At 37.2% G+C, this 12,459-nt stretch overlaps 2 protein-coding genes across 2 annotated transcripts; one reads left to right on the forward strand and one right to left on the reverse strand.

Annotated features, from left to right (window-relative positions):
- The first annotated feature begins 1,162 nt into the window (after positions 1–1,162).
- Positions 1,163–9,746, forward strand: LOC133714229 (pyruvate kinase 1, cytosolic-like). Its single transcript, XM_062140315.1, has 16 exons — positions 1,163–1,322; positions 1,775–1,871; positions 2,055–2,152; positions 2,424–2,579; positions 3,716–3,793; positions 4,259–4,390; positions 5,231–5,311; positions 5,473–5,544; positions 5,791–5,880; positions 6,406–6,550; positions 6,808–6,896; positions 7,505–7,600; positions 7,754–7,821; positions 8,010–8,109; positions 8,712–8,771; positions 9,417–9,746. The coding sequence occupies exons 1-16, from the start codon at positions 1,254–1,256 to the stop codon at positions 9,567–9,569; spliced, it is 1,584 nt and encodes a 527-aa protein (XP_061996299.1). The 5' UTR covers positions 1,163–1,253; the 3' UTR covers positions 9,570–9,746.
- LOC133714228 (protein NUCLEAR FUSION DEFECTIVE 4-like) lies at positions 9,480–12,080 on the reverse strand. The gene has a single exon (XM_062140313.1). The coding sequence runs from the start codon at positions 12,007–12,009 to the stop codon at positions 10,216–10,218; it is 1,794 nt and encodes a 597-aa protein (XP_061996297.1). The 5' UTR covers positions 12,010–12,080; the 3' UTR covers positions 9,480–10,215.
- Positions 12,081–12,459: the final 379 nt, after the last annotated feature.

Genomic DNA, 12,459 nt, shown 5'->3' on the forward strand with positions numbered 1-12,459 from the left:
TAGCTAAGTGCTGAGTTGGAGCCAGCTGTTGAGCACAATGATGATGATAATACTTGTTATTTGTTACTGATGATGATAATACTTGTTATTTGTTACCGGGCTCCGCAAATTTTGGTGGGATGGATAGAGTTGGAAATTCACAAAGAAGAAAACCCATTGGGCCATTGAGTCGTCAACATCTGTGGTAGAAAATCATTGGTGTTATATTTCTCTAAAATAGAGCCGACATTGTTGAGGTTTTCTTATGAGGATTATATGCCCCGCAAACTGATTTGGTAGTTTTTTGACTAGCCGGAGGTTTTCTCTAGAATTCCCTTGCCGAAGGTTTTCGCTACATTTCCTTTGGCCAAGGTTTTTTGACTTGCCCAAGGTTTTCTCTAATAGAGTCGACATGGTTTTGTTCTTTTTTGACTTGTCCAGCAAACTTTTTCAAAATTGACTCGACAATTATGATTGAGTTGGTATAATGTATAAGCAAATGACTACATCTTTTAGACTGTTATTTTAGTTTTTATGTTTTGAGTGGTGTAGTTCAGTGTTTGCTATAATGGATATTTATCATTGTAATTTTACATATTATTGTCCCTTTAATAAAATGATTATTAATTCTCAATAAGGGGGGCAATAAAATTTTTATTAGAGGTAGTAAACATTTTATTAGGGAGCAATAAATTATTGCACAATTTTTATTGGAGGGCAATAAACTTTTTATTGGGTTTTATATTGGGGAAAATAATATTCTCCGGTGACCTATGAGTTCTCTGATGACCTCTTCGGAGATTTCTGGTGAGATTTTTGACTATGTAATTCATTGAATAAGTGGGCAACCTTATAATTTTTTTGAGTAAATATGGATAGTGTTGTTCAAATTTAGGTAAACGGACATTTTGACGAAGTTGTGTTAGCTCAGTAGTTAGAGCGCCCACTATCTAAGATATAAATCCTGGGTTCGAGTCACCATGAAGGTAGGAGTGAAATCCTTTGATTCTCTTTATAAAAATAAAAACAAAAAATAAAAAGGGTAAACGGACATTTTTATAAAATGGATATTTTTTTTCCCATAGAAACCCAATAATTCAGCCCTCGGGGTCTTTTCGTAATGCTCTGTATTCACTGTACAACCACCGCGTGGACAACCACCCCGACACTTCATAATTGTAATTATTCGCAGCTATAAATACTTTTCAAACATATCTCTTCACTGTGTTTGATCACTCAGAGACTCCCAGTTGTTGTTCAGTGGACGACCGAAAATGCTTCCGAATCACTTGCTCCTCGAAGAGCCTATCAGAATGGCCTCCATCCTCGAGCCCTCTAAGCCTGTAAGTCTTTCTCATCATCCAAACCAACTCTGTGTTTGCTTTTTGTTTCTTCAGCAAGCAACTACAGTTTAAGTATTACTGATTACAGCACCATAGGAATCATCCTAAGCTTTTCTCTGAACTGCTACTAGTATCATGATCTATGAATCAACTCTGTCTGCAAGGATCGTATACCCTGTTTCGTTTTTTTTTTTTTTTTTTTTTTTGTTCTTGTTCTCTGATGTTGTGTTTGGTACTCTGGTTATCTGGTAGCTGAGAAAAGTGAGAATAGGAATTGCAGGTTTGGATGATGGATATATTGTCGTAACTCATTTTTTGCCCTCCAACTTGTGCATATTTTGGAGGGCATTTTTTTCTTCTGAATTTTAGGGTGAATTATGGTCATTTCAATGTGTTAGAGTACAAAGCATAATTCCTAATTACTCTTGATGATGAATGGATCAACATTGCAGACATTCTTTCCTGCATTGACAAAGATAGTTGGAACACTTGGTCCAAACTCCCGATCCGTTGAGATAATCTCCGATTGCCTGGAGGCAGGAATGTCCGGTATTTCCCACCTGCTATATTGAGTTTTGTTATTCTCTTATCTAAAAATTAGTGGTTACAGTTTCTTAGTACAATTATCTCGTTCCAATTTGACTTTTTTTCTCTTTGACTTTGAATACAATCCTACTGAGATACTAATATAAGCATATAATTTCTTCTACTCCCCCTACCAAAATAAATTAGTGGCACGGTTTGACTTCTCATGGGGCGATACTGATTTTCACCAAGAGACATTGGAAAATCTGAGGATTGCCATCAAGAGGACCAAGAAGCTGTGTGCAGTAAGCCTATTATTCTTATGTTCTAAGCATTTTGTCTCTACATTATATAACTTTGAAATGGCTGTTCATGTGCTTAACTGTATTCAGTGTGTATTTTCTACAGTCCTTTGTAATGTTCCTTTCAGAATAGCACCTTAATTTTGCTTAGTTTTAATATAGTCATAACCAAAAATTTGCTGACTTAAGCTTTGTATGCATTCTAAAGTTGATGCCTTGTGAACCTTCCGTGCTGTAAGCTTACAATATATTCTTTGTAAACTTACGTTTTCAGGTTATGCTAGACACAGTGGGTCCAGAGTTGCAGGTAGTGAATAAAACTCAGTGCCCCATTTCTCTTGAGGCAGAGAACGTGGTTGTCCTAACACCTGATCAAGATAAAGATGCCACTCCAAAACTCTTACCCATAAATTTTAGTGGGCTTGCAAAGGTACGTATTTGAAATTATCACAAAGGTACGTATTTGAAATTATCATTGGCTTCTGCTAGCGCTGCTTTATGCCATATTCTATGTTGAATTCTGTTTCTCTATAGCTTTGGGTTGTGCTGTGTTGATGTATTTGTTTTAGAGAGATTGTGAATAACTACTTTCGTACTTTCCAAACTCAGCATCTATCCTCAAATATTCTGGCCTATACTTGCACCAATAAGCATTGAATTTCTTATTGAGGCTCTGTGCTTGCAGTCACTAATGCAACTCAACTCCTTTTACTCCTCATGCATCCCATGTATCACGGTTACTATATAATATATTGATGTTTTACACAATAAACCTCTTCGGAGATGTCTCCGTTTTAAGAAAAGTAAGGACGACATTGTTAGCTTCCACCCAAAAATGTGGTCATATGATCGGAATTAGGTTCTCAATTCAAGGATCGTCTCTGCAAATAATCTCCAAATTAGAATCATTTTATAACTTAGTTTATCATTATTATATGCTTTTAAGAAATACTGTGTTGATCTAATTATCTGACACAATCAGATGAGTAAACTGTTTCAAAATTTGCTATATATATATATATATATATATATATATAGAGAGAGAGAGAGAGGGGTTCTGAAGAGGACGTCCGCAACCCATAAAAAGTGTGGACGTCCGGCATTTCTCCGCGATCAAGCTCCGACGGCGGCGCACCTCTTGCTGGACGTCCGCAACCCATAAAAAGCGCAGCCATCGCCGCCTTCTCGACGCCGGAAGAGGGACGTCCGCACTTTTTCTGGGTTGCGGACGTCCTCTTCAGAACCGGCCTCTATATATATATATAGGACAATCCTTGATAGGATGCTTAAGTATAATGAACGTTTCGGATCATAGGCTCAGATTACATGGTGGTCCTATAATGTGATTCGTACTATAGGGTCAGAAATGCTGTCATTTCCATTATTTCGAATTTTGATTCCTGTTATTCCTCTTCTTGCTTCTTCCTTTTTTTTTTTTTTTTTTTTTTGTGGAAGCATGTAGAGCTTGTTTTTAGTTATTCAAAACCATCTTACAGCATGTCTCAGATGATATTGGCATTATTGCAGTGACATGTAGTGAAACTACTGAAAATTTGATCTTTTCAGGCCGTGCAGACAGGTGACACCATTTTTATTGGTCAATATCTCTTTACAGGAAGTGAAACTACTTCTGTATGGCTGGAGGTATGCATTTTAAGAAATATAAATCCATTGTGAAGTTGTTTGTTGATAAGAAAATCTCATTTTGGAACTCAAATTTTGGCATGTCAATTCAATTCTTAGTCAGAGTTAGGTATCCTCGTCACTTGGTTAGAAGTTAGTACAGAGCAACAGTTAATTAGCTTATACTTCTGCTGTATGCCCGTTTCAAATCAAACTTATTACCTACAGGAAACTATGAGAAGGTATTTATTTGATGATGTTTAGATTCTAGATAGGTATGGGGAAAAACTCTGTTGTTACTACAACTGCCTAAGGACTCCAAAATTTATGTTCTCAAGCAGTCAAGTCAGACTACTACTTGTTGACCTTATCTTACCATCCTTTATTTCCATCTGTACTGTTTTCATATGTCTCTTGATGGACAACCTCTTTTGGTCAAAGAAACAATAATAAATGTAATTTCTAAGGTCTTGTGTCAAAATGCAGGTCACTGAGGTGATTGGTGAGGATGTGGTTTGTCTCATAAAGAACTCTGCTATCTTGGCAGGGTCGATGTATACTCTGCATGTTCCTCAAATTCGTATTGATCAGCCTACACTGACCGATCTAGATAAGGAGGTCAGATTACCTTTTCATATCAAATACTTTGTCTGCACAGCATTCGTTGTTAAGTTGTTAAAACTATCATGCTTACCCATGATGACAAACAAATTGTCTAGTTGTGTTTGAAGTGCATCTCATGGAGATCCTACACTTTTTAGTATACCAGATTTTTTGACTTGCTGATACCGGTTTTTATGCTATCATAGTTTTCTGAAACTAGTAAATTTTTATTCATTGCATTGCATTTTCAGAAGGCACATTTGGACCTAGTAGTTAGTTAGATGTGTTTGGATTGGTGTGAGTTTCTGTATAGAGTTTTTCATCCTGGTTGGTAGACAGATGCTTGAAGTGATCCCTGCCATTTTGGAGTCTTTAGCTGGAAAACAATCAGATTTTTTTTTTTTTCGAAAGTAGTTAATTGGGAAGGATAGATGATTAGCTTATTTAGGCAATTTTGTCAAAACATTTTGTACTGAACCTTTTGTGTTTTTCTTTGTCGGTGTACCTTGGATTGGATGACTTCTGATCAATTTTATTTTTATTTCTTATATTTTCATAAAATACAGGTTCAGGGATTTCATTCTTTGAATGTCATCACTCATCACTTATCAAAGATTGCTTGTGTACCTCTTCATTGTATTTGACTGATAGTGGATCCTAGTTTATTTGCTTGTAATGACAGAGTTTGATAACACGATTTATTAAAATTTTTGCTAGATCAGCTTTAACACCTCGAAATCTAATTGGGGCAAACTCTGTGACTAGAACTGGATCTAGTTTCCATAAACGAAGATCTTATTATTCCATGTATTCCTTATATACTGCTTTCTGTTTTGACATTTTGATAACTATCAGGTCATAAGAACGTGGGGTGTTCGTAACAATATTGACTTCCTCTCATTGTCATACACCCGTCATGCTGAAGATGTTCGCCAGGTAAGGACTTCCTAATAATGTTTTCTGTTTGATATGGTGTTCTTATGGCATTAGATTGATGAACTGGTTAATGATATTCTGTTTCCTTTCTATTCTGATAATTCAAAGCAAAGAAGCATTTCTGTATCATTTAACATCGGCCTTTTCTTGCTGTTATGCAGGCCCGTGAATTTCTTTCGAAGTTAGGGGACATGAACCAAACTCAGATTTTTGCTAAAATTGAAAATGTTGAGGTCAGTGTTTGAACACAAAAACTAAAAGTACTATTTTTACCGCCCTTTGTTATATTTCATTGTTACCCCCCCCCCCCAGACATGTTGGGTTTCTACAGTTTTGGAGATTTCTTAGTATTTATAATTTATAATCTAGGTAGTAATGGTGGTTAGGGGCTTGGGGAGGATGATATTATGTAATGTTTTCTAAATTTCATACTCGTGGATGGTTTGAATGAGTTTATGGTTTCTTCTTTTCATTTCTAGGGATTAAACCATTTTGATGATATCTTACAAGAAGCTGATGGAATTATCCTCGCTCGCGGAAATTTGGGAATAGATCTTCCACCGGAGAAGGTAACCAAAAATCAGTAGTATTTTGGTAATTATTACTTTTGGATGAAGACTTTTGTGGTCATCTTGTTCTATGTCTTTTGCAAATGTGCTCATAGTTATGCAAGTATATGAAAATATCCTTGTAGAAGTACAAACCATTTTAGATGATGCATTCATTCTGTGACTTAAGTGAGAACCATGTTACACTTGTATGTGGTCCCTTAGCATATTGTAGATAGCAAATTTGTAACCTGCTACTGTGTGAATTGATTATGGTATGGTTGCAGAAGTTATATTCCAATTTGATGTATTCTCGAGAAAGAAAAATAGTTCCTTACTAAATGTAGAATTCCATTGTTAACAAAATGAAATCACATGCTCCAACCGCGCATGTAACAAAGACGGAAATCACATGCTACAACCGCGCATGATTGCATGCTTAGGTGAAACATGGATGTTTGTCTGCAACTCTGCATAACTTTTAGTTGGAGATGACTTTTTGCAGAGTCGTGAATATCCTGGTAACAGTCTTCTTGGATCTTCCAGGTGTTCTTGTTTCAAAAGGCTGCTGTTCACAAGTGTAACATGGCTGGAAAGCCAGCAGTGGTGACTCGAGTTGTAGACAGTATGACAGACAACCTAAGACCTACTCGTGCTGAAGCAACTGATGTTGCCAATATAGTACTGGATGGTAAATCTCTCTTCTGGCTTATGTTGGTTTTCATTACTTTTTAGGACACCAGTGTCTTATCGCTGATCTTGATGCCATATTGTACTCTTTTATGCCATAAATGGATGGTCATCCTGCTGGTGTTAGTAACCGTATAAAAATGGATTGTAATGTTATTGTTGCTTGAGCTTTCATTGAAAAAGTAATTCTAGCATTTATGTAAATATGTCATGTGCCAGTTGTGACCTTATATATCTATTTCAATACTATCTGTGCAGGAAGTGACGCAATTCTTCTAGGTGCAGAGACCCTGCGGGGTTTGTACCCTGTCGAAACCATCTCCATTGTTGGAAAGATTTGTGCCGAGGTAATTGGATTTATCTGGTTTTAAAGCATACCAATGCTGCTTTCTTTAGATTAAGTTGCAATAAAATGATGTTCTTTCTTAAAAATTTCCATTACTTGCAGGGCATTGCTTTAAAGTTTCGTCAATTTTTTTTTTTTTTTTTTATAATTCGTTTGTTTCCTTAGCTCTCCATGGTTGTGATTCAAAACTCAATCATGTTTGCATAACAACCGATGTTACAACAATGGTGCAGTATTATCTTCCTGATCTAGAAATGATTTCTAGTATAGACGCTAGTCCCTTCTAAAGGTTAGGGTTCTAGTTATATGCTGAACGGTGGTAATGTTTTCCTTTTCCTCTCTTGTGAACTTCACCAATTTAAAGTAGGGTATATAAGTATACATTTCATATGTTGGTTTTGGCTGATGGTAACATTTCATGTGCAGTACCTTTGTCTTTTGGTCAATATATTTACTTTTTCAGACGGTCCTAGCTTTCTTTGTGCTTATTAGCATGGATGTTTCATAGGGATGGTTTATAAAAATAAAAAACAAAAAAATTAGATAGTAATTCATCTCCGCAAGTGTTACATTAGTTCTAATAAATTATATTCGAAATGTTTTCTGCAGGCTGAGAAAGTCTTCAACCAAGATCTGTATTTTAAGAGGGCTGTCAAATATGTTGGAGAGCCAATGACCCACTTGGAATCTATTGCTTCCTCTGCGGTAAATTTATCCGTTCAATGTTTTCCATTTTTTTTTATCTTTTTCATTGTATTATTCGCCTGAATCCTAAAGAGGTGTTTTTCTAATTGAAGCATGCTATGAAGGAGAAGTTCTATTTTACTATGATAATGAAACATAATTCTCTTGTTGTAGGTACGTGCAGCCATTAAGGTGAAGGCCTCAGTGATTATATGCTTCACTTCATCTGGAAGAGCTGCAAGGTGATTTTGTCTTCTCTTTTTCTATATTTATTTATATGTATATTAAGAATTTAAGATGCAATTCTTAAGGAGTAGGTGGTTATAATTTATGAGGATATTTTATTCATACTCCAATGACAAAGGCCCTAGGTATTTATGATGTAATGCAAATTAATTGCAATTTCTTATGCTTAATAGTTTTGATGTAGGTTGATCTCAAAGTACAGACCAACAATGCCTGTGCTTTCTGTTGTCATCCCTCGGGTTAAGACAAATCAGCTCCGATGGACATTTTCTGGTGCTTTTGAGGTTTGTTACTGACTTTCTTATATTTTGTTTTTGTGCTAGAAAATGCCACCAATAGTTTTATCCTGTTGAGACAGAATCCTAGAATTGATCTGCAGTTCATTGCCTTTAATTCAAGGGCATCCAAGCATACATTTCAGTGTTTAAAATTAGAAGGCTTTGTGCATGTGGAAACAAGAAGAGGTCTAGTTCTGTCTTGTAGTGCTTTCACTAATCTCATTTTCTATGTTGGATGTTTTCTTCCTTCCTTTGGCCTGATTATTTTGAATAGTTTTCTTTAATTAAAGGGAATCTATGATTAGTGCTTTCAAATCATTTTCAACGATACTGTTAGTTCCATGTTCTCTAATTTATGACTGCACTTGTCGGCTCCGCGTCCACCGGAAGTCGAAAAAATTTCGTCACCGTCAGCATTTGGAAATGATTGTAGTTGGATAATTGGATGGAGAACTGAATTGGAATAGTGTGTAGAGATGTCTTATGGACTCATAGTTGAGGACAGAAAACACTGATTTGCAGAAATCTCTGTATTCGGTTAAGCTTTATTTCTCTATGGATATATTCTTGAACTAGACTCTACATTGTTTCTGGTGAATCTTTGGCAGGCAAGGCAATCACTTATTGTCAGAGGTCTTTTCCCAATGCTTGCAGATCCTCGACATCCTGTAAGAATGTTTCTGTTTAAGAAAAACTTTTAGTCTGCTATATGTTGGGAAACAAAATTAATATGTTGTCTCTTATTTCAATACTTTGTCTTAACAAGTTAACATGCAAAATGATAGATGTTTCACATTTGATGCCCCTATATATCCTCTCCTGTTTGAGGTCTCCCTCTTTCTCTATCTGTCTCTATCTTTAGGAAAACATCTGAACATAGGAACATACTGAATGCATACCAGGTGGTTTTCCTGATCTTGCTTTTATTAAAATTGATCAGACTTAGGTTCCACTTTGGCCTAGAAGTACCTTTTATAATCGTCATATTGCATCTGTTCTGCATTTTCAGAAATCTAGGCAAGTACTGGTTTAAATTTCCTTCTTGATTAGTAGAAAGTGTGAGATTTATCCAGCTTTAGCAAAATTGATTACCATGTGTCAAGATGTTAATATTAACAAACTGTTTCTTCTCTTTGAAATTGGTGAGAAAAAAAAAAATCAAGGGAGGTTACTTTTAGTCGCACCAGTAGGTAGGCTATCTTCTGGAGACTGTATCGTTTAATCCTAGTAATGCATATGCATATTTCACTAGCTGAATTATTTTCCCTCCTGTGAAATCGATGGGGACACTATTGTCTATGTCAACCCTGCAGGCCGAGGCTACCGGTGCAGCAAATGAGTCAATTCTAAAGGTCGCTTTGGATTTTGGCAAAGCATGTGGTGTTATAAAGCCTCACGATCGTGTTATAGTATGCCAGAAAGTTGCTGATGCAGCTGTGGTGAAGATACTTGAGCTGGAAGAGTAATATCAATTATGGAACCCATCTGCATGTGTGTACAAGTTTTGTTGTAGTCTCTCTCCGTTGTACCATTTTGCTTTTGCCAGAAAGTTCAAGTAGACGGATGCATGTATAAGAAATTCTATGCCCGCTGGATTTTTGACTTTCAAGTTAAAGTACTCGGAATTTGTTTACTTTGTTTCAGCTGCTGGTGCTTTTTCTGTACACATTTGTACTAAAGTCACCCAATTTGCCAAGATAAAAATTAAGAGTTTCATCTAATTTGTAACCATTCGAAAGCAAAACAGATGAATCCAACAATGATGGGGATATATTTGACACTGTTTTTCCAGACTTGTCAATGGACAGGATGTAGAGTGGATCATTTAGTACAAATAAGTTCATCCGATTCGATCCAATAATTCGAGTGGATCATTTAGTACAAATTAATTAATCTGATTTGAGAGTGAACAGCTTTCGTTGGTAAACCCAACCGCAAGGGGACGATGTTGCAAGGGTCTGGTTGACAAGAGAAGCATATAAAGGAAAAGAAAAATGGAGCCTCAAGGAAGGTTGTGAAGATAGGCTGGCCTTTTGAACCCGAAGGCCTTTTGAGGTGTGCTTATCAAGTTATCATGTAACACCGTGAATTAAAAGAGTGTCCTATTTTTTTTTAATCCAAGTCTGCCTCAGGTCCTTGTGCTGCTTTTGATGAGCTTGAAGTATCAGCACCAACAACGCCTCCAGCGAAATCAGCTTCGGCTGCCTCAGCTTCCTCAGTGAACTTCTTGTAAATGTCACTTTGGTAGAATTTCCTTGTTCTGATGACCAAAATAAATGAAACAAGGCTCCCAAACAATGTCACAGCAGCAATTATAATGAAGGCCAATTTGTAACACTCCACTCCTACGCAAGTTAAGTCCTGTCCTGCTTCTCGAGTCTTCCCCAAAGCCTTTAGTTGCTTCAAAGCCTCTGCATCATACAAGTTTCCAGCCACTTTCACATTGAGGATATAAGCCCCAATAGGGCTAGCAGCACCACCAAAGTTGATCAAAGTGGCATAGTACTTGAGGCCGAAGAGTTCAGAAATGATGGCGAAAATCAATGGCCATTGAGCTCCAAAACAGAAGCCAATAATCACAGAAGAAACGTAGAGAGAGTTGGGGACCCCGTACGCGATTAGGAGATGGCCAACACATGATAAGAGAAGCACTAGAGTGAGCATAAGTGGTCTTGGGAATTTGTACTTCTTCAAAAGGACTTCTGAAGAAAAGCCAGAAGCGACTCTTCCAAGGTAGTTCCATATGCTTACCAGAGATATGAAAGTGCTAATGCTGTCAGTTGGGTAGCCTAATGAGTCCCCAATCTGACCAAGATTATCAATAGCAGTTAAAGTGCTTCCAATTCCACAGATTGCAGCAATGAACAAGATCAACATGTCAATGCTAAAAAGTGCTTGCAAAATTGTGTAATCCTCACCTCTAATGGGCGGCTTGAAGACAGTTTGAAAGCAAGAATTATGCTTCTGCTGGGTTTGTGGAGTTGCAGTAGATACTAATACAGCAGGAGCTGGATTTTCAGCCACTACTTTGAGCTGAATTGGCTCGTCCACGACTTTGATTTTCGTCCTCCAGAGCTTGATTTCTTCCATTATAACAACTGCGATTGGAAGAAAGAGTAGGATAAGCACAACTGAAGCACTTCCAATGTAACAAATTCTAGAAAACCTCAGCTTGTGCATCATGATAATCAAAGCCATGAGAAATCCAGCTAGGCCGAGAGTAATGTAAAGAAGATTGTAGAAAATTCTGAGCTCATTCGACTGTCTAACAATCTTGATCAAACGAATGATGGGAAGAAACACAATCGAAACAGCAACCGGAAGCCAAGCAATTAGTAAAACCAAAGCCTTTGAGTTATCTCCATAGAAAGCATGGTAGAGCTGTGTCATTATAGCACCACTCAAACCAACAAGTCCCTTCAAAAGCCCCAGAACACTTCCTCTACTAGAAGGAAAGTTCTTGACACAGCTCACTACAACTCCTGTGTTTGAAAACGTTTGAGAATTTGCACCCATGCAAATGTACAAACACATCTGCCACACGCGTGGTTTCGAGGTTCGACCAGTGATAGCTAGCCAGATCATGAAGTAACCGAAAAAATTCATGACTGAACCGATTAAGAGCACCACCCATGGAGCTGTGACTTCATTAACTAGACCGGCTAGGATTCCGACATTGCCTCCCACGTCCTTGAAGAAGCTTAGGAGATTGAGTGTCGTTTGGTCATAGCCTAATGAGGTTTTGACGTCTGTGGAGTAGAGACCAAACATGTAGGTTGCTCCGGACACGGAGAGGATTAGCATTGAAGCAAACACCATGAACCATCGTCCATGGAGTACTTGCAACCAAAAGCTTCTCATTTCCTTGGAGCCAATATCACCGGAAGTAAACTCTGCCGCCACCATTTTTTCAAGCTTTCTTCTTGACAGAGATATCTAACACCTAGTGCACATATATATATATAACAGAGATTTGGCCCAAGACGTGTTTCAGCCTTCAGGAATTGACTAGCTAGTTGATTTGCCTCAAGAAATGGAGGAAAGTTTTTCCGGCCGGTAGGAGATAAAGGTAGAGAATAAAGATCGAGTTCAATCCTCCGTACCTTTTGAAACATGCATGTGCGCACAAAACTATATATACATGCAAATAAAACAGAATTGGATGACTGGTGTATACAAGTGCAGCTGACATCAATTTAAACTAATCAAACTACAAACAGTTCATTTCAAAAACAAAAAACTTATAAACAAACAGTTTGTCTTTCTTTGACCCAAAAAAAGAAAATTTGTGTTTCTCTTCTTCTTCTCTCTCTATTTTTTTTGTTTTTTGTCTTTTTATCAGTTTGTTTTTTGTTT

This window comes from Rosa rugosa, chromosome 6 (genome assembly GCF_958449725.1).
Source record: "Rosa rugosa chromosome 6, drRosRugo1.1, whole genome shotgun sequence".
NCBI lineage: Eukaryota > Viridiplantae > Streptophyta > Magnoliopsida > Rosales > Rosaceae > Rosa > Rosa rugosa.

What these genes read in the sequence shown, in the direction of transcription:
- LOC133714229 (XM_062140315.1), top strand. Translation starts at nt 1,254, where the DNA reads ATGCTTCCGAATCACTTGCTCCTCGAAGAGCCTATCAGAATGGCCTCC. An exon ending in ATGCTGAAGATGTTCGCCAG is followed by an intron (nt 5,312 to 5,472) that starts GTAAGGACTTCC and finishes GCTGTTATGCAG; the next exon opens with GCCCGTGAATTTCTTTCGAA. An exon ending in CATTTTCTGGTGCTTTTGAG is followed by an intron (nt 8,110 to 8,711) that starts GTTTGTTACTGA and finishes AATCTTTGGCAG; the next exon opens with GCAAGGCAATCACTTATTGT.
- LOC133714228 (XM_062140313.1), bottom strand. Translation starts at nt 12,009, where the DNA reads ATGGTGGCGGCAGAGTTTACTTCCGGTGATATTGGCTCCAAGGAAATG.